Genomic DNA, 22534 nt, shown 5'->3' on the forward strand with positions numbered 1-22534 from the left:
TAAATATTTGAATAATGCAGGAAGCGCGGGAACGTTAAGGGTAATAGTAATTTATGTTTATATTGGAAATATCATTTTATTAGGGATTAAAAAGAAACGATAATTATTAATGGGATAATGATAAAAAAATAAAAGCAAAGTCAGATCACATTTAGTACTGTAGATTAAGATAATTTTATATGTAAAATACTCATAAATATTATGATTTTTATACAATAATAAAATGTGTGTCATAATAATAATCATTAACATATAATAAATTTTGAGATAATTAATAAATTAAATTTAATTACTAAATCACTATAATAAATTGTATATGTTACAACACATTCATATATATGCATGTCATAAATAAATAATTGTTATAAATAAATATCACATATTCATATATATATATATAAAAAATAAATATACAGCTTAAATAGTAATGCATATGTATATGTTAATTTTTACAAATAAATTAATCAGTTTACAAATAGATAACAAATAATTAATGTTGAAATATTTATTGGACTTTAATCATCATAAAATATAGGGTTTGTTATAACTTTACGGAGAACAGAATGATTTTCAATTTTTGATACGATTTTATCAAATATTTTGATATATTTGTATGCGGAGAAGATAACTTAAAGATGTTATTTTACAGTTATTGAGATAAAGAAAATACGATAAAACTGAGCATACTGCAAATCATCATGACTCCACTTGTTTCAATAATCTTGAATCTTTAGTATCATATATGCTGTATCTCAGAACAGAACCTGCAGTACCATGAATGATTCTGGAGAAATTACATCGTTGAACATTAGTGAGTGATTTTATTTAATTGGCTTCAAGAAACTATTACGTTTAGGTTGATTTTAATCGTAAGAAAAATTTTTTTATTATTTTACGAATCGATTTAGAAAGTTTTTTTTTTTAAATTTGAAAGCATAGATAGATTTATTTATGCCATTACTGTGAATAATACGGTATCGCGTCCAATGACATAAGTTTATTTGCGACCCATACTACTATATATTTACATAAGAAATTAAAAGATTTTTTAAATGTATACTTTTTTTTTTATAGATCGTCATAGTGGCTTTTCGATTTCTTTGAAAAATCAATAAAAATTGAAATGGCTACAACTTTCGAAATATTATGCACAGTTGTTGCAGTTACCTTGGCATTGTACTACTATCTAACATCAACTTTCAATTTTTGGAAAGAACGAGGTGTAGCCGGTCCAAGGCCATATCCACTTGTAGGAAATACCGGAAGAACGTTGTTAGGAAAAATATCTATGGGAGATTATTTGAAAGAACTTTATGACAAACCTGAGTTTAAAAACGAACCATTGATTGGCATATTTACAAGGAGAACTCCTATCTTGATCGTAAAAGATCCTGAATTGATTAAAGACGTCCTCATAAAAGATTTTTCGAAGATTTCGGATCGTGGAATTACAGTATTCGAAAAGGTATTAATACACACACACACACACACATATTGCAGTGCATAGATAATAGTATACGAGATGATTCATGGAATTGTAACAATTAAAAGTCCTAACTGATTGAATGAAATAAGAAGAAAATGGTACAAGGTGGACTACATATTCACGATCATGTTTCTTTTTTCTTCACAAGTGCAATAATGTATTCGAATTATTTTAATAGAAACCTTCCTTTCTTTATCGTTTTCGTTTAATCTTCTTATCGTACGACCTAAAATGAAATATCTTGATATGGTTGAGAAATTATTAATTCTTGAGGTATTTAAAAAAATTTTCGTGAATATGTATATGATATAGTATCTTAAATCACTTGCATCTTTTCTTTAATATTATTTTCCAATTTCAAACAAGAGAGAAAAGATATAAGTATATGTAAATACATAATAATATCCATCAATTATTATTAATATTTTTTTTTTCTTCAGGTAGAACCATTATCGCAACATCTTTTTAGTTTGGAACCAAAAAGATGGCGACCATTAAGAGTGAAACTTTCTCCAATTTTTACTTCGGGTAAATTAAAGGAGATGTTTAATTTAATATTAGAATGCGGGAATCATTTTGAAAATTATATAGAAAAACTTGTGGCAAAAGACGAACCGATCGAGTGTCGTGAATTAACAGCAAAATTTACTACGGACGTTATCGGTAGTTGTGCGTTCGGATTAGAAATGAATTCGATCGGCGATGAAGACAGTGAATTTCGTAAAATGGGACGATCGATCTTCGAAGTTAATTTTCTAAATGTATTAAGAAGTAGACTTAGAACTGTGACACCGAAGGCTTACAAATTAATCGGCTATATTCTTCGACGAGATAAAGTTACGAAATTCTTCCAAGAATTGGTAGTAAATACTATAAATTATAGGAAGGAACACGATATTGTGAGAAACGATTTCATTAATCTTCTTATGAAATTGAAAGATGATCCAGAAAAATTAAACGGAATTGGTACGTATTTATAAACGTGTTCGTTTGCTTCGAATCATTTATTTCGTTTGGAAAAAGTTCTTCGCTGGAGAAAAACAGAGAGGAGATAATTATTTATTAATACTATAAATAATTCTTATTGTAATCTAGAATTTACGGATAATCTTCTCGCTGCACAAGTCTTTGTATTTTTCCTCGCGGGCTTTGAAACATCGTCTACGACAATGAGTAACGCTCTTTATGAATTAGCTTTGAATCCTGAGGTACAAGATAAGTTACGACAAGAAATTTACGAAGAATATAAAACACACGGGGAGACATTGAAATATGAAAATATTAAAGAAATGACTTATTTGGATCAAGTATTTCGCGGTAGGTTTTTCTAGATCACTTTTCTATTCTTTTTTCTTCAAATCTTTAAAAAGTATTATCATATTTAGCATTCAGGTAAATAATACTAATACTAATACTAATACTACTACTATTACTAATAATAATAATAATAATAATATTCGCTTAGAAACATTAAGGAAATATCCACCAATAACATTTCTTATGAGGAAAACTATATCGGATTATACGTTCGAAAGTAATAAGGTTTCAGTACCAAAGGGAACGAGAATTTGGATACCTATTTATGCCATTCAACGAGATCCAGAAATTTTTCCTTCACCAGATGCCTTTAAACCTGAAAGATTTAGTCATGAAAATGAAAAAACAAGGCATCCAATGTCTCATTTACCTTTTGGGGACGGTCCAAGAAATTGTATTGGTAATTATAATAAATGAAAATGATATCTTAATGAATTCACGTAAATTCATATAATTAAATTCATACAATTAAAAAAATTGTATTGTCTTTTTTTTTCGTTTTTTAGGAGCCAGATTCGCTGCATATCAAAGTAAAATAGGATTGATAAAAATACTGAGGAAATTCAAAGTCGAAACCTGCGAAAAATCTCCAATTCCTTATATAAATAATCCAAATTCATTTATTTTAGTTCCATTGAACGGAATGCATCTCAAATTTAAAAAAGTTGATGAAAATAACATTTAAATGCGTTTATCTACATGTGTCGTCTTGACTATGGATATAAATACATACATATATTCATTTAATATTTAAGTTTCGTTCATTGTAATATTAATAATATTGTTAATTGTTAAATTAAAGAATATAGTATTATTATTATTTATTCATTTATCAAAAAATGGAGATTAATATTATTAATAATATGTTATCAATTATGGTTTAACATTAAGATATTATTATAAACAATTAAAATGTTTTTACTTAAATAATATTAATTAATTGATTAAGATTTGTTAAATATAAATTTAGCAAATCGTTATAGTTAGATAAAATTAATAACGAAATAGATTAATCCACCGTTTAAACATTAATCTATTAATAATTTGTTTCATTTCTTTCTGAAAAAAATTCTATAAAGATTATAAAAACTTATTTGAACATACACACATACACACACATACATGCACACGATAAGAATATATAGACATAAATAGCTTTTAAAATAACTACTATGATTGTAATTTGACTTTGGAAGAGAAATGTAAACAAAATATATATACATTGTCGATTGTCTGGCTTAATCCAAAAGATGTTAATAAATCAATATGTCACGAGCCTTCGACAGTGAAAATTGTTTGTTCGTTACTTATCATTTTTATCTTTAAAACTTTGAGGTCAACGTGTAAGAAATAAACTTTATTTGGGTAAATCGTATAAAACTGGTATATATAGTACGTAATATTAGCATAACACCATATTAATTAAAAGGTTGTAAAATAAGTTAAACAAATTTAGTGCAAGAATCATATTTACTATAGGATTATTAAAATAAAAGTCGTAAAAGCGTCTTTTGATTACATTTGACGTTTTAAACATATAAATATAACTAGATTTATGAGTGCTTTGTACTCTCAGTCATTGACAATATATATATATACCTAGCTTTATTATCAATATCCACTTTCATCGACACGAACGTTTTATAACTATATTTTGAATTACGATTTTTTGTTACAAACTACTTGTAATGTACAAATTTATTTCTAATGAGAAATATATGATTCAATAGATAAAAAAGTGTACAATAAATATGGAAAAGTCATCTATGGTATGCACTGCTTCATATACAATACAATTAAGAATCGTATTATAACATAAAAAATCATTAGTGCAATCCACAATGTAACAGTTAAGTATACCATATTTCTAATTATTATATTTCAATTGGAATTCAAATAACAATATTGTGGATTATAAAAATGATTTTTATTGTATAAAAATCAATCAATATAGTATAGATTTTTATTGTATAAAAATCAATATTGTATAGATTTTTATACAATAAGTACATAAGATTTATTTTATTAAAGTATTATGAAAATTCTAATACTGAGATGTTTCTACATCCTCTATACCAGAAATACTAGCTTGTTCCAATACCTCCAAAAGTTTTTGCATTTCCATAGAATCTGAGGAATTGTCAAGTGTTCGTTCAAGTGCTCGTACATAAGACATGCACGTTCGTCCTTCATGATCTAAGTTTTGCGGATTTGCCTTATGCTGTAATATTTGATACATAATTATCATCAGATTGACAATTAGACTCTAAATATATCTATCTAGATCTTTCATGTACTTAAGATTTTTTATAACATTAATAAAAATAATGCGAACCCAAATTAAAAGTTGAGCCATAGCTAAATTTCCTGTTGCACAAGCTAAATGAAGCGGGGTTCGTAAATCTTCGGTGCTGACAGAGATATTAATATCTTCGTAACTACATCTAGCTAAACATAAAGTAAATGCCCTCATATCACCCCTATATTTTAAACAGAAAAAATAAATAACTTTCATAATATTACTTTATCATAATTTCAGAAAAAATATTGGAGCTCACCGGCAAACAGAATCAATAAGTAACTTTCCTAAAGAAATATTTGGATTAATTGGTGGTAAGAAGGATTTGTCTTCATATTTCCATCGTATCCATTGTTCTTTTTCTTCTCTTGTTGACTCTGGGTTTGGTTTCTGTTTTCCATTCAAACAATATTCCCAGATACTATTTGCTATGTCATTGCCAAGAGCTAACATTACACTTAATTGACCTGCGCTACATTTAATGCATTATTATTTTACATAATTCATAATCAAACCATATACCTAAATTTGTTGTTATAAAAAATATGAATATAAAAATTTAATAATATCTGATAAAGAACTATATATATATATATATATATATATATATATATATATATATATATATATATAAAAGTTATGTACAGATGTACATTATACTTACGACCAATCATCCAAATCTAATGATCTGACTTTAGAAATATGTGATCCTAAATTTCTATGTATACCAGAACATTCAATGCACATCAGCACACCTAAGTTTAAACTAGCCCAATCAGGATCTAAAATAACATTCAGTATAAAAGTTATTAGTAATTATAATTACCCATTGTTTGTAATTACTTACTAGGCGCACCACAATCAACACATGCATCATTTCCAGAGACTTTATTTTTTATACAATGCATTTTAAAAGCATCTGTCTCATTCTTTTTTTCACCATCACTATTTTGTAAGCTAGAAAGTATTTGTTGTTCTATAGCAGAAATCCAGCTCTCTCTATCTTCAGCATTATTAGCTTCAAAATGCCAAGTTTTATTTTCTAATGAGATGATAGAAAATTCAAAACTATCTTCTAAAAATTACAATACATATAATAATTATTATTTCTCTAAATTATATCTTTTCTAAAATAATATCCTTATATTAAAGACGTAATATTTACCTTGAGTATTTGATAATTTTGAACCTTTTGGAGTTTTTCCAGGCACTTTTACAGTCACATATTGTAACAATATTTCTTTACCATTACTATCATTCATGTAATCCTAAAATAGATTTAATTATAAATTCATCAAATAGTAAGTAAGTGAATAATTATATTATTTTTGTTCATAGTTACATGTAAACTTGAATGATAAGTTAAACGTCCATCTTCCAATAATGTAACGTATTTCTTTTTCCATTCCTTTAAAGATTTACTACTTCTTTTAAATAAATAACCTTGTTTAACTGGTATTTCTCTACCAACACCCATTTCACCCATGTTATATTTTTCTTTTTTTGATGGAGTAAATATATTAGACTTTCTTCTAAATTTTCTACAAAAAGATTATTATAAAATATTTATAGAAAATCATATAGATATTCTAATTTATATATATATAGATATAACTTAGTATTAATATATATATATAAATTTGTCATTCAAACCTGATAGTAGTTGGAGTTAAAATAGAAGATCGTAACTCTCCATGTTGATTTTGCGTATTATGAAAACCATCATTCATTCCTGATTCAGTTTGTGTATTACTATTATGAATAGATCTAGAATCTTCATCTTTTTCAGATCCCTAAATATAAAATATCTTCAGTAAGTTGACTCTAACACAAGTGTATTAAATTTTTAGCAATATTAAATATAATTCTAATTTATCTTACATCTACTTTTAATGAATTTGTCATCTCCATTTCTTTTGTAACCAATTGTACATTTTTTGGAGTCATTGGTACAGGGTATTTTATTTCGTTTTCAATAGAGTATTGTCCATTGCATCTGAAGTTTTTCATAGATATACTTTGAATAATTTTTTGACAGACTGCAATATTAATTATTAAGTGAATATATTTTTTATCATTATTACTTCCACATGGTTATATTTAAAAAAAAAAAAAAAAAAAACTAATATATATTTACCATCTTGAAAAACCCTTTCAACATTCAAACCATAAATAGCACATGTTTCATAGTACGGACATGTTAAATCACATGCTAATTTTCTTGGCCTTACATCTTTTATTACACGTGGATTACTATCATTAATTGAATCTAAAAAAAATATCTTTTAAATCAAATATATAAAAGATATTAAGAACGAATCTTTGAATACAATAAGCTGAATTTCTGAATTAATCTTTAATTTAATATATAAAGTGAAGTTTACATACTAACCTTGTACTCCTACAAGTATTTTTGGTATTTCAGACATATTTCGAAAAGAACACATTCTGTTATAGAAGTGACATAGTATTGAAAAACTTTCTTCGCTTTCCAAACTAAATACTAGTAATAATGCATCTATCCAAGCAGAAAACTAAGAAGAGAAAGGAATAAAAAAAATATATATATATATCTTAAGTTATCAATTTACAGTAATATTGATTATTTTAAAAATACCTGTGTTTCTGGTACTCCTCCCTCATCCCTTATTAAAAGCAAATAACTTTGATCGTTGATAAATACTTCTTTTTTAAAACGCCCTCCTTCTGGAGATTCTTCATGCATAAATGAACCAGTTAAATATCTATGAACTAATGCTGATTTCCCTGAATCAGATGAACCGATAATTCCTAGATGTAACTCTGGAACATCTCTAGCCAACGTCCATTCATGACTATTCACAAATGAGTCTAAAGCCAAAATTAAAGGAATATATAATAAATATGATCTACACAACATACATAACATTTAAAAAATTTTAATTGTGTACCTTCTATAGCAACGACATGTTCACGTATTTGTTTAGCAATATGCGTATCTGATATAAGATCTATTAGATCATAAATAGCATATATCGATGGGTGAACACTTTCAAAGCGTTGAATTTCCTGTCGAATTGCGAGAGAATGATCGTGCCCGCTTTGGCCAGTTGTCATTTTCCTCAAATTATTATTTTTTATTTAAATGAACGATCGTTGCATATTATTGTAAAAATGTTACATTCAGTAGCATCGTGGTAAGTCCTTAATAATTAAATAACCTCTACATAATTCAATTATTAATGGCCGTTCAGTTATCACGCAACATATGTCAGATTGAAGTATTTATAAACATTATTAGATTGCGACGAATAAATAGGTTACGTGAAATAAACTCCACCTTTTCATGAACATTTTAGATATCTTCGTATAGGCAAATACTTAACTTTAAGGCGTATTTTCATTGGTTCGACTCTTGCAACCAATAAACGTACGTATCAAATACTCAATAAATGCGTCACTTTTAAATTATATTTGATATAATATATAAGATTAAAAAACTACTTTTTTTCATTAAGAAAAGTGTTATTAAAACAATAAAATTTATTATAATTGCATTTAATAAAACGGAGACAAATTGTTTTCATTAACGATTCAGAACTCTATGACAAATACGAACCCGCCTATTATATCCATCAATATGGTGGATACGCAAAATGACTTTGACGTGTAATTTAAAGAAGTTAAAAGAAAATGATGAAGGCAAGACTCGAAGCATATAGACGTAAAAAACATAAAGAAGAAATGATAGAATCACTTAAAAGTTCAATAAAGGGCGTTTTACCATGGAATGGAAATTCTGATGTAACTTTGGAAAGACTGTCAAACGAAGTATCAAACGAAGAGACAGAAAAATTATGTCAGGTATTCCGGAAGAACGTTTGTCTCACAAATTTTACATTGATTAATCTAATGTTCTTAATAATATTTAATTTGGATTTTTAGACTGTTGAAACATCAGACCAAAGAAATATATCGAAAGAAAGAATAGAGAATTTAGAGAATGCAGAAGATTTAGAAAGTTTGGAGGATGATACTAATAATGTGCAATGCAGCCTTATGACTAAAATAATATATTTGCTATATTTTTCTTTATGGATTACGTTATATATAATTGCAATAGAGATAGAATTTGGAGCTGTATACTTTGTAATATCTACATTAGTATTAATTTGTTTAAATACGAGGTCGAGACCTAAAAAAAAAGGTGAGCTCAGTGCTTATTCTGTTTTCAATCCAAATTGTGAAGCTATAGAAGGAACTCTTGATGCTTCTCAATTTGAAAGAGAAATTAGATATGGAGCTTCAAGTGTACATTGATTAAAGAGATAAGGTATATTTATATTTTTATTAATCGCAAATAAATATATTTTTTACTCTTTTTTTTTTTAATATATAAATATTTTCGATTGGAATATTATTAACGAGAAATAGAAACTTGTAAAAATGTTTAAATTAAAATTATTTTTATAATAAAAAGTTTACAGTACATAATTTTATAATAGCAGTGTATTTAGTGATAATATTTTGATATTACCACAGTCAATTAAAATGTGCATATATCTTTTTAATATCAATGTTTAACTTTGTTCTATTGTTTTTCTTTTTTTTTTATCATCATTCTTGTAACAATTGAACAGCAGTATTGTAACATTTTTGTAATTCGGTTAAATAACTTAACATATCAGAAGATTGTTCCGACAAAATATGAAATGAAGCTAAGTCAGTCTTAGAACGAAAATATTTATCTGGACATAAAAGTGATCTGTCCAAGTCCATTAATATGTCATTCAATATTCTTGTATCCAATGACCTAAAAAACAAAAGTATAATGGATAATGATAACATTAATATTGCATAACTATAGCACAAAATTTAAAACATATTTACTTGCTACCATCAGTTGCATCAATCCTTTGGTTAAGAATTTGTACACTAGACATTAATTGTTCTACTGTTTTTTTAATATCATCTAAAATAGAATATTTTCAATAATAGTTTTAATACACCTAATAAAATAATTATGAAATACCTTTGATATCCAGAAACTTTGATATGTTTATGGTTTCCAATACATCAATGATAGTGTCATTAAAGTATTTTGTATTCCAATGAAAGACTAAACTCTCAGACAATCTCCAAATAGTGTCACCGACTAATTGTGTTAAAGGAATTCGACGTAATTTGAAACTTTCATTGTTTTCACTTTCATTGTTTACAGAATTATTTTTTTTCTAAATAAAAAAATAAGAACAATGAAATATACACTTTTGTAAATTTATATTTGAAATAAATTAAGCAATATACACACATGTGTATGCATGCATATATATATACATATTTTTTTTTTTTTAAATTACCTACCATAAAGGAAAACACAACATGTGGAATATCCAATGCAAGACGTGGAAATAAAACGTCGCGATATGCCTCATTATTTAGATCAAATACATTATGATTTTGAGGAGAATTTAAATTTCTAATGATAGTAACTTCTTGGAAAATTATAGACTGTATCACATCTGATCCAGCAGAAATAAAATTACCATTACCTGTAAAGAAACAATTTTTTAATTGGAAACATTTATAAACAAGAATGTTTTATCTCTTTGATTAATCTGTTATTATATTATAAGTGAAATATTGAATAAAAATATTGACCAACCTTGCAAATTGTCGTCGTACAAAGCGATATAGGCAACGATCTTATGTCGTATAAAATTAGACATCATAGTCGGGCAAATATCTAAAGAACCCAAAAATAAACAAAAAATGAGCGTACGACGTGATTTCCAATTATATTCCGTCCGAATTTGATTTAATACTTTCACTAATTCTAACGCGATACCAATTCCATTTCCACTTGCAGATAAGACCACAAACCTGTCTAAATATTTCAAATATTTATTTTATGATATAGTATAAGAAATTATACAAAATTGTCGATATATAGATACTCACATATATATCTGTACATGCACAAACACATAAACGATAAACTCACCAGGTTCTCGAGATCCTGGAGACGTAGCAACAACGAAAGAACCATTTTTAATAACTCGATGAAAAATCGGTAAATCGGATAGTGCTTCGCCGATTTTTAATGTTTCTACCTCTTTAACGATAGAAGTTGTCCGACTTCTGTTTGATAAAAATTAATTTGATTAATGTTTTGAATACAATCAATTTTTTCATAAGATATATATATATATATATATATAAAAACTGTACGTTTCATAGGTCGTTGTTTCTGCTAATTTTTCAAGTAAAAATTGACGAAGATGTTCCGTGTGTTCTAAACCATTGCCGGCAAATTCGAGTCGTTTCCTTTCAGCCCGAAATTCTATCGACCTTTCAGATGCAAAACGACCAAGCAGGAAGCCGCAAAGAAGGCAAAGAAATCCGACTGAGAAAAGGAACGAAAAACACATGCGTTTCGTTACGAATTCGCTCGATTCACTGAATCCACGAGCCATTTGAAAACTGAGGACACGCTGCATTTTTTTTTCGTTCCTTCGATTTCGTTGAAAGAAATAAAGAAGAAACAACAAGAAGCAAGGAGAGTGAAAGAAAAAGGGAAAAGAAAGAAATAAGAATGATCGAATTTGGGAATCTCCTCACGCGAATATAATAGTTACGCATAGAATTTTGCTAAAACCGGCATGGTCTCTCTTCTGCGATTTCCGTATGAATCGTAGGAATCTGTTGCTTCTGTTCTTCTCACTCGAAGTCGATAACTTTAAAGCGGCGATACTGCGAACAGAAATGTCCTTATCAATGAGATTACATCTATGATATACATACATTTTATTTGTCTTATTTTTAAACGATCATCGTGCGATACAAAGATCGTATTATTTTTCGATGGAAAATGGAGATGTACCAAAAAAAAAAAAAGAATAAAAAAAAGCTAAAAAAAAATGTATCCTTATTAATTATAATCAAGAAGACGAAGAACGAAAAACAACAGAAAAAAAAAGGAATAAGCAACAACGTACGAATATATAAGAACGCGTTCAATACATAAAACAGGAATGTATAATCCCCTTAATGAATTTTAATTGAATCATCGCTTCGTCCTCTCGCGCGCGCGCGCACGCGTGCACTTGAATCGACGAATTAGAATAATTATCCTTTTCGAGGACGTTCGAGATATCGAGGATGATCGAGGAAGGATCGTGAAGGATATTGTATCGTAATCGAGATATCGAAAGTTTAAGGCGTGGCGCGTAAACAGCACATTGCGTATCTTGTTTCGAACGAAATCCAGAAGGAACTGAAATGACGATGTTGACTCTCTCGCGAGTATATGGCCTTTCGTGTCGTACCGTTCTTACCGTCGACTTCCAGCCGACGTTCCGAATGCCGACGCATGTCCGTTGCCCGTGGAACTAGAAGAAATCGATATATTCGTCGACCTCCCATTTCTTTCTGGCCACCTTGTCGCCCCTCCACCACCTTCTTCACCACCTCTTTCTCCTCCTCTTCGTCCTCCACCTTTACCACCTTCTCCTCCTCCTCTTCGTCCTCCACCTTTACCACCTTCTCCTCCTCCTCTTCGTCCTCCACCTTTACCACCTTCTCCTCCTCCTCCTCCTCCTTCTCCTCCTCTTCCTCTATCCTCTTCCTCTTCCTCTTCCTCTTCCTCCTCTTCATCTTCGTCTTCGTTCTCCACCTTCGTCACCTACTCTCTTCCTCTTCTCTCATAAAAATCTAATATTTTCATCCTCACCGAATTAATTTCGTTTTTATTTATTTTCATCGAAATAATATTCATCCTTCCTTTCTATTTTCATTCCTTCCTCCTTCTCTTCTTTTTTCTTAATATTCCTTCCCCCTCTCCCCATTCACTTCTTTCGCAAAAAATAAACATCACAAATTCTCAAAGATCTCCTATAAGACTCGTTATTGTTCCTAACAACGATATTTATAAGCCTAAGAAGCCATCATCGCGCTTCGTTCGAGCCCGACCTGTTCCCGCCGCGCGACCAATTTTATTTTGGGTAAATAATAAGACTCCGCTCACACTGTTATAAATTTATAAATAGTTTTCCATGTATATTACGTGTACCAACGCAAGGTTGTTTCAACTATAGAGACAAGTTACTCCCACAATCACCAACGATGATCTCAAAATAAACGACAATTTTTTTTTATCCGACGATGTCTTCTCTCTTTTCCTTCCTCCTCTAAATTTTACCCAGTCCCAAAACACGCTCGTCGCATTTTCATTTACATCACGTTTATTTACTAAAAAGAAATATAAACCACGTGTATATTTTCTCTTTTTTTTTTCTTTTTTATTTATGTGTTAATCTTAATCAATAAAATATGTGTATGTATGGGTATATATATATATATATATATATATCGACATGTATTATGCAATATATCAATATGTATAGATATGTATACCGTAAATTTTAATTTTCAATCATTGAAATACATATGTAAAGAAATATTAAATCGTTAATTCTATTATATAGATGCTCGATAATAATTATTGCCAATCTTTTTTAATTTTCTTAATGACTATCTTCATACAATTAACTTTAAATAATATTAGATAACTAAAAAGTATGCAATTTTCTAAAAATAAAAACTGAAGACGTGTAGAAATTTTTACAAAAGAAAAAAAAAAGATTTTACTTATTAGAACAATCATTTTCGAAACGTGGATAACAAAATTTGTAAAAATTTCGTTTTTATAAAACGATAGTATGTTTAGAAGTAAAAATAACTATCAACTTTCACTTCGATCGTTTGACTTCATTCGTATATTGTCCTATTGTTCGGTACAACCATTCATGAGAAAATGTAATAAATGTTTAGAAAAAAATTGAGAGAAAATACTATTTTTTAGTTTGTACACGTATAAGAAATTTTAAGAATTAAGAATACCCTTTTAATGACCGACGAGTTTCTTTAAATCATCATAAATATATATTATTTCATTTTTAACTTAAACATATCTTTCTTTTTCATAACTCGTATTGACATAGTACTAGTATTTTTTTCATGACATAAAAGTTAATACGATTTAACGTTGCTATATTAAAAAAAAATTATTACTGTTAATTTAATCTGCAAAATTTACGTTTGGTCAAATTTATTTATTTACGATCTGTAATCTCGGACTTCTTTCAGCAGGTCATAAAATATTTAATCAGTCAGAAAACCGTTAAACCATTGTCACTTAAGTCGTCGTTCTTCTGTCCTACCTATGAGAAGGTAACAATTGTTGAGGGCGGTATATCCCTGAAAGGGATTTCCCCTTCCATTTTGAAAACAGGTATTTAAGATCCATCACCGTACGAACTTGGTGTATTTGCGAAAACGTTACATTTACTTGCTGATCTTGCTCTCTTGCTCGATCATTTTATTCTTTTTTTTTTTTTCAATTTCGTCAAGTACCGTCTCTTCCTCCATGTTTATCATATCGTAAATTAAAGAAAAAATCTGACAATTGGTATGTATTTATTTTATATTCGTTTTTCTACAAATATAAAAAAATAATTAGATAGCGTTAACTAAATCATGGATTATTTTATATACGAGTTAATATTTACGAAGATATCTATTTATTGTTGTTGTTGTTGTTGGTGTTGTGATGATTTGTTTCTTGAATTTGAGTGTATAACTTGAATTTTAAATAGAAATAATGTATCGTAATTACGTTAGGTGTGCATTTACGTTTTAGGATCTCTTAATTTTCTTTTTTTTTCCAGTAAAATTATTTACACCAGAAAACTTAAAGAAAATAATCACTCTGTAGATGTATACATTTTCCACGACATTTCAGTGTCCTTTAACGATCGAATGAATTTCTTGTATTCTCTGCTTATATGATCTTAGTGGTTTGAAACTTTTTTCAATATTGAAAGACATTCTACATCATTTTTTATTTTTTAATCATCGTTCTTCCATCAGTGATTTTCCAATGAGCTAAACAAACCCCCTAAAGAATCGTTCACAACGGCCATACAGTCATGGCGTCGATGTTGTGAAAAATTTGTTGATATATAAGATGACTATATCGAAAAGTGACAATAGCTTCAGCTTTCTGATGTAAGTAGTTAAAAAAAAAAAAAAGAAAAAGAAGGTGGAATATCTTAGAATCGCGTTTTCCAAATTATATCTCAGGAAAAGTCAATAAGTGTTCCATGAAAATTAATATTTTATTTACATAGTTTGAGAATGTATATTTGTTTCATTTTCTTAACTCTTATATTTACTTGCTTAATTTATTTATTATTGTTATTAACATTTGTTTATTCTATAAAATAATCGTTCTGTTAAAATTTTAGGATTTGTGAAGTGTTTTGCCATAAGAAAAATTTGGTAAAAATCATATATTTTTATTTACATTTCTTGAATATATAAATTTTATCATTTTCTTATTTCTGTTCATTACTTAGATTAAATTTAAAAATTATCAATATCTTTATATCAATTCCAACATGAAATAGTTAATTTATATATGATTTATATACGACAAATTTATATGTATATATGTTTTAGCTTCCTATTTTTATCTAAAAGTCAGAGAATAAAAAATGGAACATGATATTCCTTCTTCACAAGCATCTACAACTATCCCCCGTGTAAATACGTCATGTGTAGAAGAGGTTCCAATATGTAATTGTATCGAAGACTGGAACAATGTAACTAGATCTTATATTTACAATTGAAATTTTCTTGTTTTATATATATATATATATATATATATATATATACATATAATTTATTACATGAGGTAACTGATTTATTTATAGGAGAATTTTGAAAATTATGACCTAAAGCAGAATACAAGAAATAGATTAGTTTTACGAACTGTAAAAAATGTGTCAAAAGCAAGGAGAAAAAGACTCAGACAACAAGAACGGTTACAATTTTGTAAAGTAATTATAATAGAATTATACTAATGAATTATATTTTCAAATGAAATTTATCTAAGACTATGAATGTATTGCTATATGTATATAATTTTATATATATTATTAATTTTTGCAGGATGAATTTTTATTTGTACGAAACATAGAAAAACTAAGAACAAAAAATGATTCCAGAAATGTAACTGATATTGGATTACCTATACATGAGCATTTAAATTTATCTGAGGTACTGTAATCATATGTATTTAATATTATACTGTATAATGTGTATTAAGAAAATTTTTACAAAGAGCACAAACTTATTAAATATGTTTTTCAGATAAGAGAAAAATTTCAAGAATTGAACATTTCCCATTGAAAAGGAAAGATATTGATTAATTTATAAAATAACGAACAAGTTATAAAAATATGATTATAATTCCGACGTATAATATATGTAAATATTTAATTATGATTTCTTCTGTAAATTTATATTGTATAATAAAAATATTTCTAATAAAATGTAAGATACACACATATAATTATATACATTATTTTTTGTATGAATCATACAAAAAAAAATCGAAATCTAGTTTACAAAGAATATTTATTAATTATGTTTCTCTGTTAATTCTGCTAATAATGTACAAGATTCTTCTTTATGATGTTGCTTTATATGATTTCGTAAGTATCTTTTTTGCCCGAATTTCATACCACAACCTTTACAATTAAATGGTTTTTCTTGATTATGAGTTGCATGATGTCGCATGACCTCTCCTTTAACTGGAAAAGACTTACCACAAATTTCGCATGAAAACGCTTTTACACCTGTATGAGTTGTTTCATGATTATTCAATCGTTGTCTACTTCTAAAGTATTTACCGCAATATGAACATTTATGAGGCTTATAATTAGTATGTACACGATTGTGAATGTATATAGAATTTAAAGTACGAAATGTTTTGGGACAGTGTTTACAAGCATATGGCCGTTCTCCTGTATGTATTCTTCTGTGATCATCTTTTGCACCTTTATTAGCAAATGCTCTACCACAAATGTCACATGGATATTTTTTTAAACCTTCATGAACATCTCTGATATGACGTGCTAAGTCTTGTTCAATACGATAACATTTTCCACACAATTCACATTTACATGGACGTTTCCCAGAATGTACTCTCATATGACGCAAAAAGCCACGTTTTGTGAATATAACTTTTTTACATAATTCACATTTGTATGAAATACGATTGTTAATAATTTGCTTTGCTTTATGTATTAACTCTGCTTCATCACGATTTTGTGCTTGGATTAATTCATCGTGTAAAACTACATGTTTTTTTAATTCACTTTTCTTCTTATAACTTCTATTACATAAGTGACAAGTAAACAATAATTGCTCATTGCAAGACACTTCTGTATTCACCTCTTCCTCTTTTTGTACTTCGCCGTTATTGGATTCTTCCATCAATGCAATTTGATTTTCTACTTGCGTATGTTTGGAAACAACATATGTGGTATTATAGTGAGTAGTTAAGTGTTCTTCAAAAGCTTTGTTTGATCCATTATATGCTAATTTGCAATGAGAACAATAATACATTCCAGCACTGTGTTGTGCATTCATATGATTTATAAGACATTTAATATCTGTGAATACTATTTCGCACTGAACACATTGAAGATATTGTAATCTTTCTATTTTTGAGTCTTCTAATTGGATTGTGGAAATCTGAATAATACTGTTATCATCTGGTTGCCATCTAAAAAAAGAAATGTATTTTTTACTGACGTAAAAATAATACATTATTTTATATATATTTATCAAGAATTAATGAATTAATTACGTAAAATAATTCAAACATTAGTAAGATAATGTAACAAGTGAACGTGCAGAATGCCTTTTATTTAATAAATTATATTTTTTGTTTTACATTATTTAATATTGAACATACCTGTATTAATTAGATGTACATCAAAAATTTATTCCACATTTAAAAATTGATCATTATTATAAAAATGCTGATATGTGATTCCATAGATAAGTAATTTCATGTAAATTAATGTAATTACTATTTTTAAAATATCCTTTGTCATACTTATGAAATTCATTAAATGTTATAAATAACTGACAAAGAACGAATAATATTTTCAATTCTGATTGCTGATATAATTTTTATTTTATTTTGCATGGCTTCTTATTTTAACTTTATAGAAAAATAATTTTCTTGTTAATTTATTTTGAACATCTTACAACACTATTTTACACATGCACAGAAGGATGAATTAACTATGGATTTATAGATTCCATAGAATTTTTATAACTAAGTTTTCTATGATTAACTAATAAATAAATAATTTCGTTTTTGGTGGAAGATAGGATTATGATCTCAGCATTGCCATGGTTTGTCATCAAAATAAATTACTTTATACTATATCGCAAACGTATGCGACTTTTCACCTGTATATTTACTAATATATACCATTAATTATGATTCAGTTTTATAATTTCTGTTACAATAAGAAGATGTAAATGAGAAAATATTCAAATGAGTATTTCAAATGAGCTTATAAGCGAATAATGATGACTCTTGTTTGAATGTTTTTCCACTAAGATTGCATACATACGTATATGTTTACTAGTGCAAGTATGTTTATCATTATTTACATTAAGTTCTGTTGAATATTTGCGTTCGCATATGTCACATGAGAAATTTGTTATGTCTAAATAAGCCTCTCATAGAGATATCTTGGTTTACGCGAGACTGTTTTTCGCAGATGTGTTATCTAGATGGAAATTCACCAGTATGTATTTATACGTGCCATAAAAACTTATATGGAGAATGAAGTTTTTTCACAGATAGTAAACTTGTTCTTCTTTTTCAAAAATTTGTTATATTATTCTATGACATGTAATTCAAAATAGTTTCTTTCTTTTTATTATATATTTGCAATACGTACAAGGATAAGAATTAGACCTTTTTTTTTTATTTGCCATATTTGTTGCAACATTTTCTTTCTGTAGCTTCACTTAGATTTCATTTTATCAATTTCTCTATAAGTTTTTTTTATCGATTACGTTATATATAATTCGGTAGAGTTTTTTTCCATTGATATCTTCTTATTTTCTTATTTGATTGTTTATATATAAGTCATCTATTTGTATGATTTCTAAGAGAAAATTATATTTTCTCTTAAAAGAAACGTTTACACGATTTTTACAGGTATATTACTTCTTTGCAGATAGAGTACAAGTTTACATTGACACAATATTACTTTTTGTACCACTTTGAAGTGAGGATGTTTTTGTTCTTGTTATATCTGAATTATGTAAATTAGGAGGCAAATTATATAGTTTGTTATATATGTTATTGTGCGATAAGTTTATTTTTTCATTTTCATACGACACACTCTCTACCTTTATTTTATCATCATCTTCAGTTGTAATAAAGTTATAATTTTCTTCCTTGATTTCAAAGAATGTATTTAGAAAATCCATTTTTGCATGTTGCTAAAGCAGCAGTATGAGTTGCACAGTATGCCGCAAAGGTTTCCTTCATTGTTGAGAACCATACCTGGAAACATAATAAACGTAGCAGATTTGAATGATTCCTTGACACTAGAATGTCAAAAAATTATCTGTGTAGAGGTAAATTGCAGTGCATAAGTTAGCCCATTTGTAGTAAGTCGACATGTCTGCTTTTAATGTGATTATTTAAATAACGCTTTTGACGGAAAGCCAACCCACATTTAACACAAACAAATGGCTTAGTTTCAGAGTGAACAAGCTTGTGCCTAACTAGTTCGGATTTCACTCTAAATCGTTTTGAGCATATATCACATCCATAATTCTTTTCTCCTGTGTGTGTGGTTACATGAGCTAACATTTCTTGACGTCTACGAAATTTTTTATTGCAGTAAGTGCATGGATGTGGAAACTCATTTGTATGTAATTTGCTATGAATATAAAGTGAAGCTTTTGACTTAAATGTTTTACCACAGGAGTCACAAATGTAAGGTCTTTCTCCTGTGTGCGTACGACGATGATCATCTCTTGTAGCTTTTGATGCAAATGATTTGCCACAAATATCGCACATAAAATTTTTAAGCTTTGCGTGTACATCTTTTAAGTGTCTCGAAAGTCCACCAGAATCACGAAATTGTTTTCCACATACATGGCAAGTAAATGGTCTTTCATCTTTATGTATCCTCATGTGCCTTAAATACGAATCTTTTAATTTAAAAAATTTTCCACATTCAATACATTGATATGATTCTTGTGTATCAGAAAAATTTTTTTGTTTCTTTATGTGCTCATTAGAGTCTTTAGTATCACTTAAGGAAGTTTTACACATCTTTGTTTTCTGCGGTTCATTATTTACATTTGGAAGAAATGCTACCATACATGTATTTTGTTCTCGATCTAGTATTTTGGCATTATTTTGTTTGTATTCTTCACACATTTCTCCTTTAACTTCCGTATCATTATTTTGCTGTAGATCAGCTATCGAAGAATGTTCGAGTGTTGTATCCATTACAGCAATCCAAATAGAACCACAATCTCCACCCATATTAGATTTCTTTTGCTGTAGCTGGCATCTTTTTTTATATGGCTTCCAAAATATATTGTGCATTTCAAGGAACATTTTAAATGGTGTCCGGTTGCTACTGGACCTGGAAAATAGTCGAGGCTTGACTCCAGATTTGTAGGTATATTTGAAGAATGCAGAAGGTGGGCATTTTTTAACCCCGTTATCATGGCACATGAAGAGTTTTTTCAATATGAGTAAAGTCAAGCTTCTGTCATATCCAAAATGTTTATTTTTTCATAAAACATTTTCACTTCCTTTTTCTATTTTAATATTTTGATGTGGGTAATAACACTGATAAATGTTTATGTAGGAAGCATCGATGTTATTATATCGTATTAATGTAATTTTAGTTGATACTATAACTATGTTAGTGTTTAAGGCATTTTACCTGCACGTTCAATTAATTCTACTATATTATTTATATAATAATTATTTCAATATTTATAATATATAATTAGTATCTTGTAAGAAATATAAAAAACTAAGTAATTTCTAAAGTAGATTTGTAAAAGAAAAAAATATACGTGTATTGCAGAAAGGAATTTTTTGAATTGTAATGAAGAATTATTACCTGCTTGAATCATTAGCAGCTTCCTTTTCATATGCCTCACTTTTAACTTCATTTTCTTGACTGGGCTATAATATTACATATATGACTTAATACAATATTCAAGCTAATAAAAATAGATAAAAGTTTTTAAATTATACTTACAAAAACTTTTTCTGTACCATGAGATATATTAGTTTCTGGTAGAGTTTCTGATTCATCTGTTGACTGTGGTTGAAAGTACTAAATAAAATTATTAAATATTTTTTTAATAATTTATACTTAATGTATATTTATATTAACTATTCTTCTTCTTTTTTTTGCTAACAAGATAATTAAAATAACAATTTGTTCGAATAGGAATTTTCATATGATATGCTTTCAAAAAATTTTACCTGTTTGTTTTGAGATGAGGTTTGTATCTCAAGTAATCGACGTTCTGCATTTAAACATCCTTCAGCTAATTCATGCCATGCTAATAATGTAGCTGCACAATGGTAACATAATTGCAAAGGTAATGTGTCATTCTCAGAAATCTATAATATAATATAGTTAATATAGATATTAGCAGATAATTTAACATTATGTATATATATATATATATAGAGAGAGAGAGAGAGAGATACCTACATGTATAGGTAAATATTTATGTATTTTGTTACACAGTGCATGTTCCATGCCTTCTCCTTCAAATATTGGAATTAAATGATCATTTACATTAGCACAAATTCTACATAATCCTGACCACGATACTTTTTCTAGAGATTCATTTAGATTACACACTGTATCTTCATTTGTAACATCTATATTTCTGTGATGTTCATTTTCAACATCTGTTACTAAAAAAAATTCTTCCTCCTCAGGCTCCAATTCATTATGTTGATTTTGATTAACTATATTTTTTACTGTCTGAAGCAAAACCGAATCATCTCCACAAGTATCTAATATAACTGAACTCCCAGTCTCCATTGAATCTATTAAAAAAAAAAAAAAAGTAAGTAAACGAGTGAATAAATAAATCAAAAAGAAAACAAAAAGAATAAGAAAAAAGATCAAATTTCTTAACGTACAACAATACAAAATTATATTGTACGTTAGATTGTACGTTATATTATACATACTTACACGTTAATAAGAGTAAATCCTTTTTTTTATTTATATCCGTATATCACCAACAATGAAAAGAATATTTCACAAATAAATTACGAATATAAAATCATTGTATATATTTTATAAATATATCGAAAAATGTAATAATTTGTGAAGAGGCAAAATTTATACAGAAACTCTAAGGGGTGCGCTAATATCACTGCCACCCGCGCTCTCTAATGGATATATTTATATAAAATTGATAAAATGCTATCGTTACATATGATATTTAAGAAAATAAAAATAAAAATAAATAAAAAAGTTATATATTATAGTAAAATTTTGCAATCATTT

General features: G+C 27.8%; 6 protein-coding genes across 12 annotated transcripts; 3 read left to right on the forward strand and 3 right to left on the reverse strand.

The window, feature by feature from the left end:
- Window positions 1–643: 643 nt before the first annotated feature.
- On the forward strand, window positions 644–4109 carry LOC127066843 (probable cytochrome P450 6a13). 2 transcript variants are annotated; one of them, XM_051001053.1, is made up of 6 exons: window positions 644–869; window positions 1075–1465; window positions 1927–2452; window positions 2582–2803; window positions 2952–3203; window positions 3310–4109. In XM_051001053.1, the coding sequence occupies exons 2-6, from the start codon at window positions 1124–1126 to the stop codon at window positions 3486–3488; spliced, it is 1521 nt and encodes a 506-aa protein (XP_050857010.1). In that variant the 5' UTR covers window positions 644–869; window positions 1075–1123; the 3' UTR covers window positions 3489–4109. The 2 variants fall into 2 exon arrangements, with proteins under 2 accessions (XP_050857010.1, XP_050857011.1); XM_051001054.1 differs by having other exon boundaries at window positions 679–811.
- Window positions 4110–4254: 145 nt separating this feature from the next.
- On the reverse strand, window positions 4255–8452 carry LOC127066827 (centaurin-gamma-1A). 2 transcript variants are annotated; one of them, XM_051001027.1, is made up of 13 exons: window positions 8033–8449; window positions 7720–7952; window positions 7495–7636; window positions 7240–7371; window positions 6984–7141; window positions 6756–6895; window positions 6445–6643; window positions 6268–6370; window positions 5950–6177; window positions 5767–5884; window positions 5362–5574; window positions 5139–5283; window positions 4255–5024 (listed from the first exon to the last, which is right to left on the reverse strand). In XM_051001027.1, the coding sequence occupies exons 1-13, from the start codon at window positions 8196–8198 to the stop codon at window positions 4848–4850; spliced, it is 2154 nt and encodes a 717-aa protein (XP_050856984.1). In that variant the 5' UTR covers window positions 8199–8449; the 3' UTR covers window positions 4255–4847. The 2 variants fall into 2 exon arrangements, 1 of the variants encoding a protein (XP_050856984.1); XR_007782513.1 differs by having other exon boundaries at window positions 5006–5024; window positions 5139–5251; window positions 8033–8452.
- A 124-nt stretch (window positions 8453–8576) lies between these two features.
- LOC127066863 (uncharacterized) lies at window positions 8577–10391 on the forward strand. The gene is made up of 2 exons (XM_051001100.1): window positions 8577–8945; window positions 9027–10391. Exons 1-2 carry the CDS (start codon window positions 8775–8777, stop codon window positions 9399–9401), a joined length of 546 nt encoding a protein of 181 aa, XP_050857057.1. The 5' UTR covers window positions 8577–8774; the 3' UTR covers window positions 9402–10391.
- On the reverse strand, window positions 9531–12750 carry LOC127066845 (uncharacterized). Of its 4 annotated transcripts, none has more exons than XM_051001055.1 (8): window positions 12419–12750; window positions 11313–11487; window positions 11086–11222; window positions 10747–10968; window positions 10446–10633; window positions 10114–10315; window positions 9972–10053; window positions 9531–9894 (listed from the first exon to the last, which is right to left on the reverse strand). In XM_051001055.1, the coding sequence occupies exons 1-8, from the start codon at window positions 12735–12737 to the stop codon at window positions 9699–9701; spliced, it is 1521 nt and encodes a 506-aa protein (XP_050857012.1). In that variant the 5' UTR covers window positions 12738–12750; the 3' UTR covers window positions 9531–9698. The 4 variants fall into 4 exon arrangements, with proteins under 4 accessions (XP_050857012.1, XP_050857016.1, XP_050857014.1 ...); XM_051001059.1 differs by having other exon boundaries at window positions 11313–11834; window positions 12419–12560; XM_051001057.1 differs by having other exon boundaries at window positions 11313–11834; window positions 12410–12546.
- Window positions 12751–15418: 2668 nt separating this feature from the next.
- LOC127066829 (zinc finger protein 660-like) lies at window positions 15419–22452 on the reverse strand. 2 transcript variants are annotated; one of them, XM_051001030.1, is made up of 6 exons: window positions 22217–22428; window positions 21722–22065; window positions 21487–21627; window positions 21257–21334; window positions 21116–21180; window positions 15419–17715 (listed from the first exon to the last, which is right to left on the reverse strand). In XM_051001030.1, exons 2-6 carry the CDS (start codon window positions 22058–22060, stop codon window positions 16566–16568), a joined length of 1773 nt encoding a protein of 590 aa, XP_050856987.1. In that variant the 5' UTR covers window positions 22061–22065; window positions 22217–22428; the 3' UTR covers window positions 15419–16565. The 2 variants fall into 2 exon arrangements, with proteins under 2 accessions (XP_050856987.1, XP_050856988.1); XM_051001031.1 differs by lacking the exon at window positions 15419–17715 and adding an exon at window positions 18396–20626 and having other exon boundaries at window positions 22217–22452.
- LOC127066866 (uncharacterized) lies at window positions 15603–16402 on the forward strand. Its single transcript, XM_051001106.1, has 4 exons — window positions 15603–15745; window positions 15857–15982; window positions 16095–16202; window positions 16296–16402. Exons 1-4 carry the CDS (start codon window positions 15638–15640, stop codon window positions 16332–16334), a joined length of 381 nt encoding a protein of 126 aa, XP_050857063.1. The 5' UTR covers window positions 15603–15637; the 3' UTR covers window positions 16335–16402.
- Window positions 22453–22534: the final 82 nt, after the last annotated feature.

This window comes from Vespula vulgaris, chromosome 10 (assembly GCF_905475345.1).
Source record: "Vespula vulgaris chromosome 10, iyVesVulg1.1, whole genome shotgun sequence".
Taxonomy (NCBI): domain Eukaryota; kingdom Metazoa; phylum Arthropoda; class Insecta; order Hymenoptera; family Vespidae; genus Vespula; species Vespula vulgaris.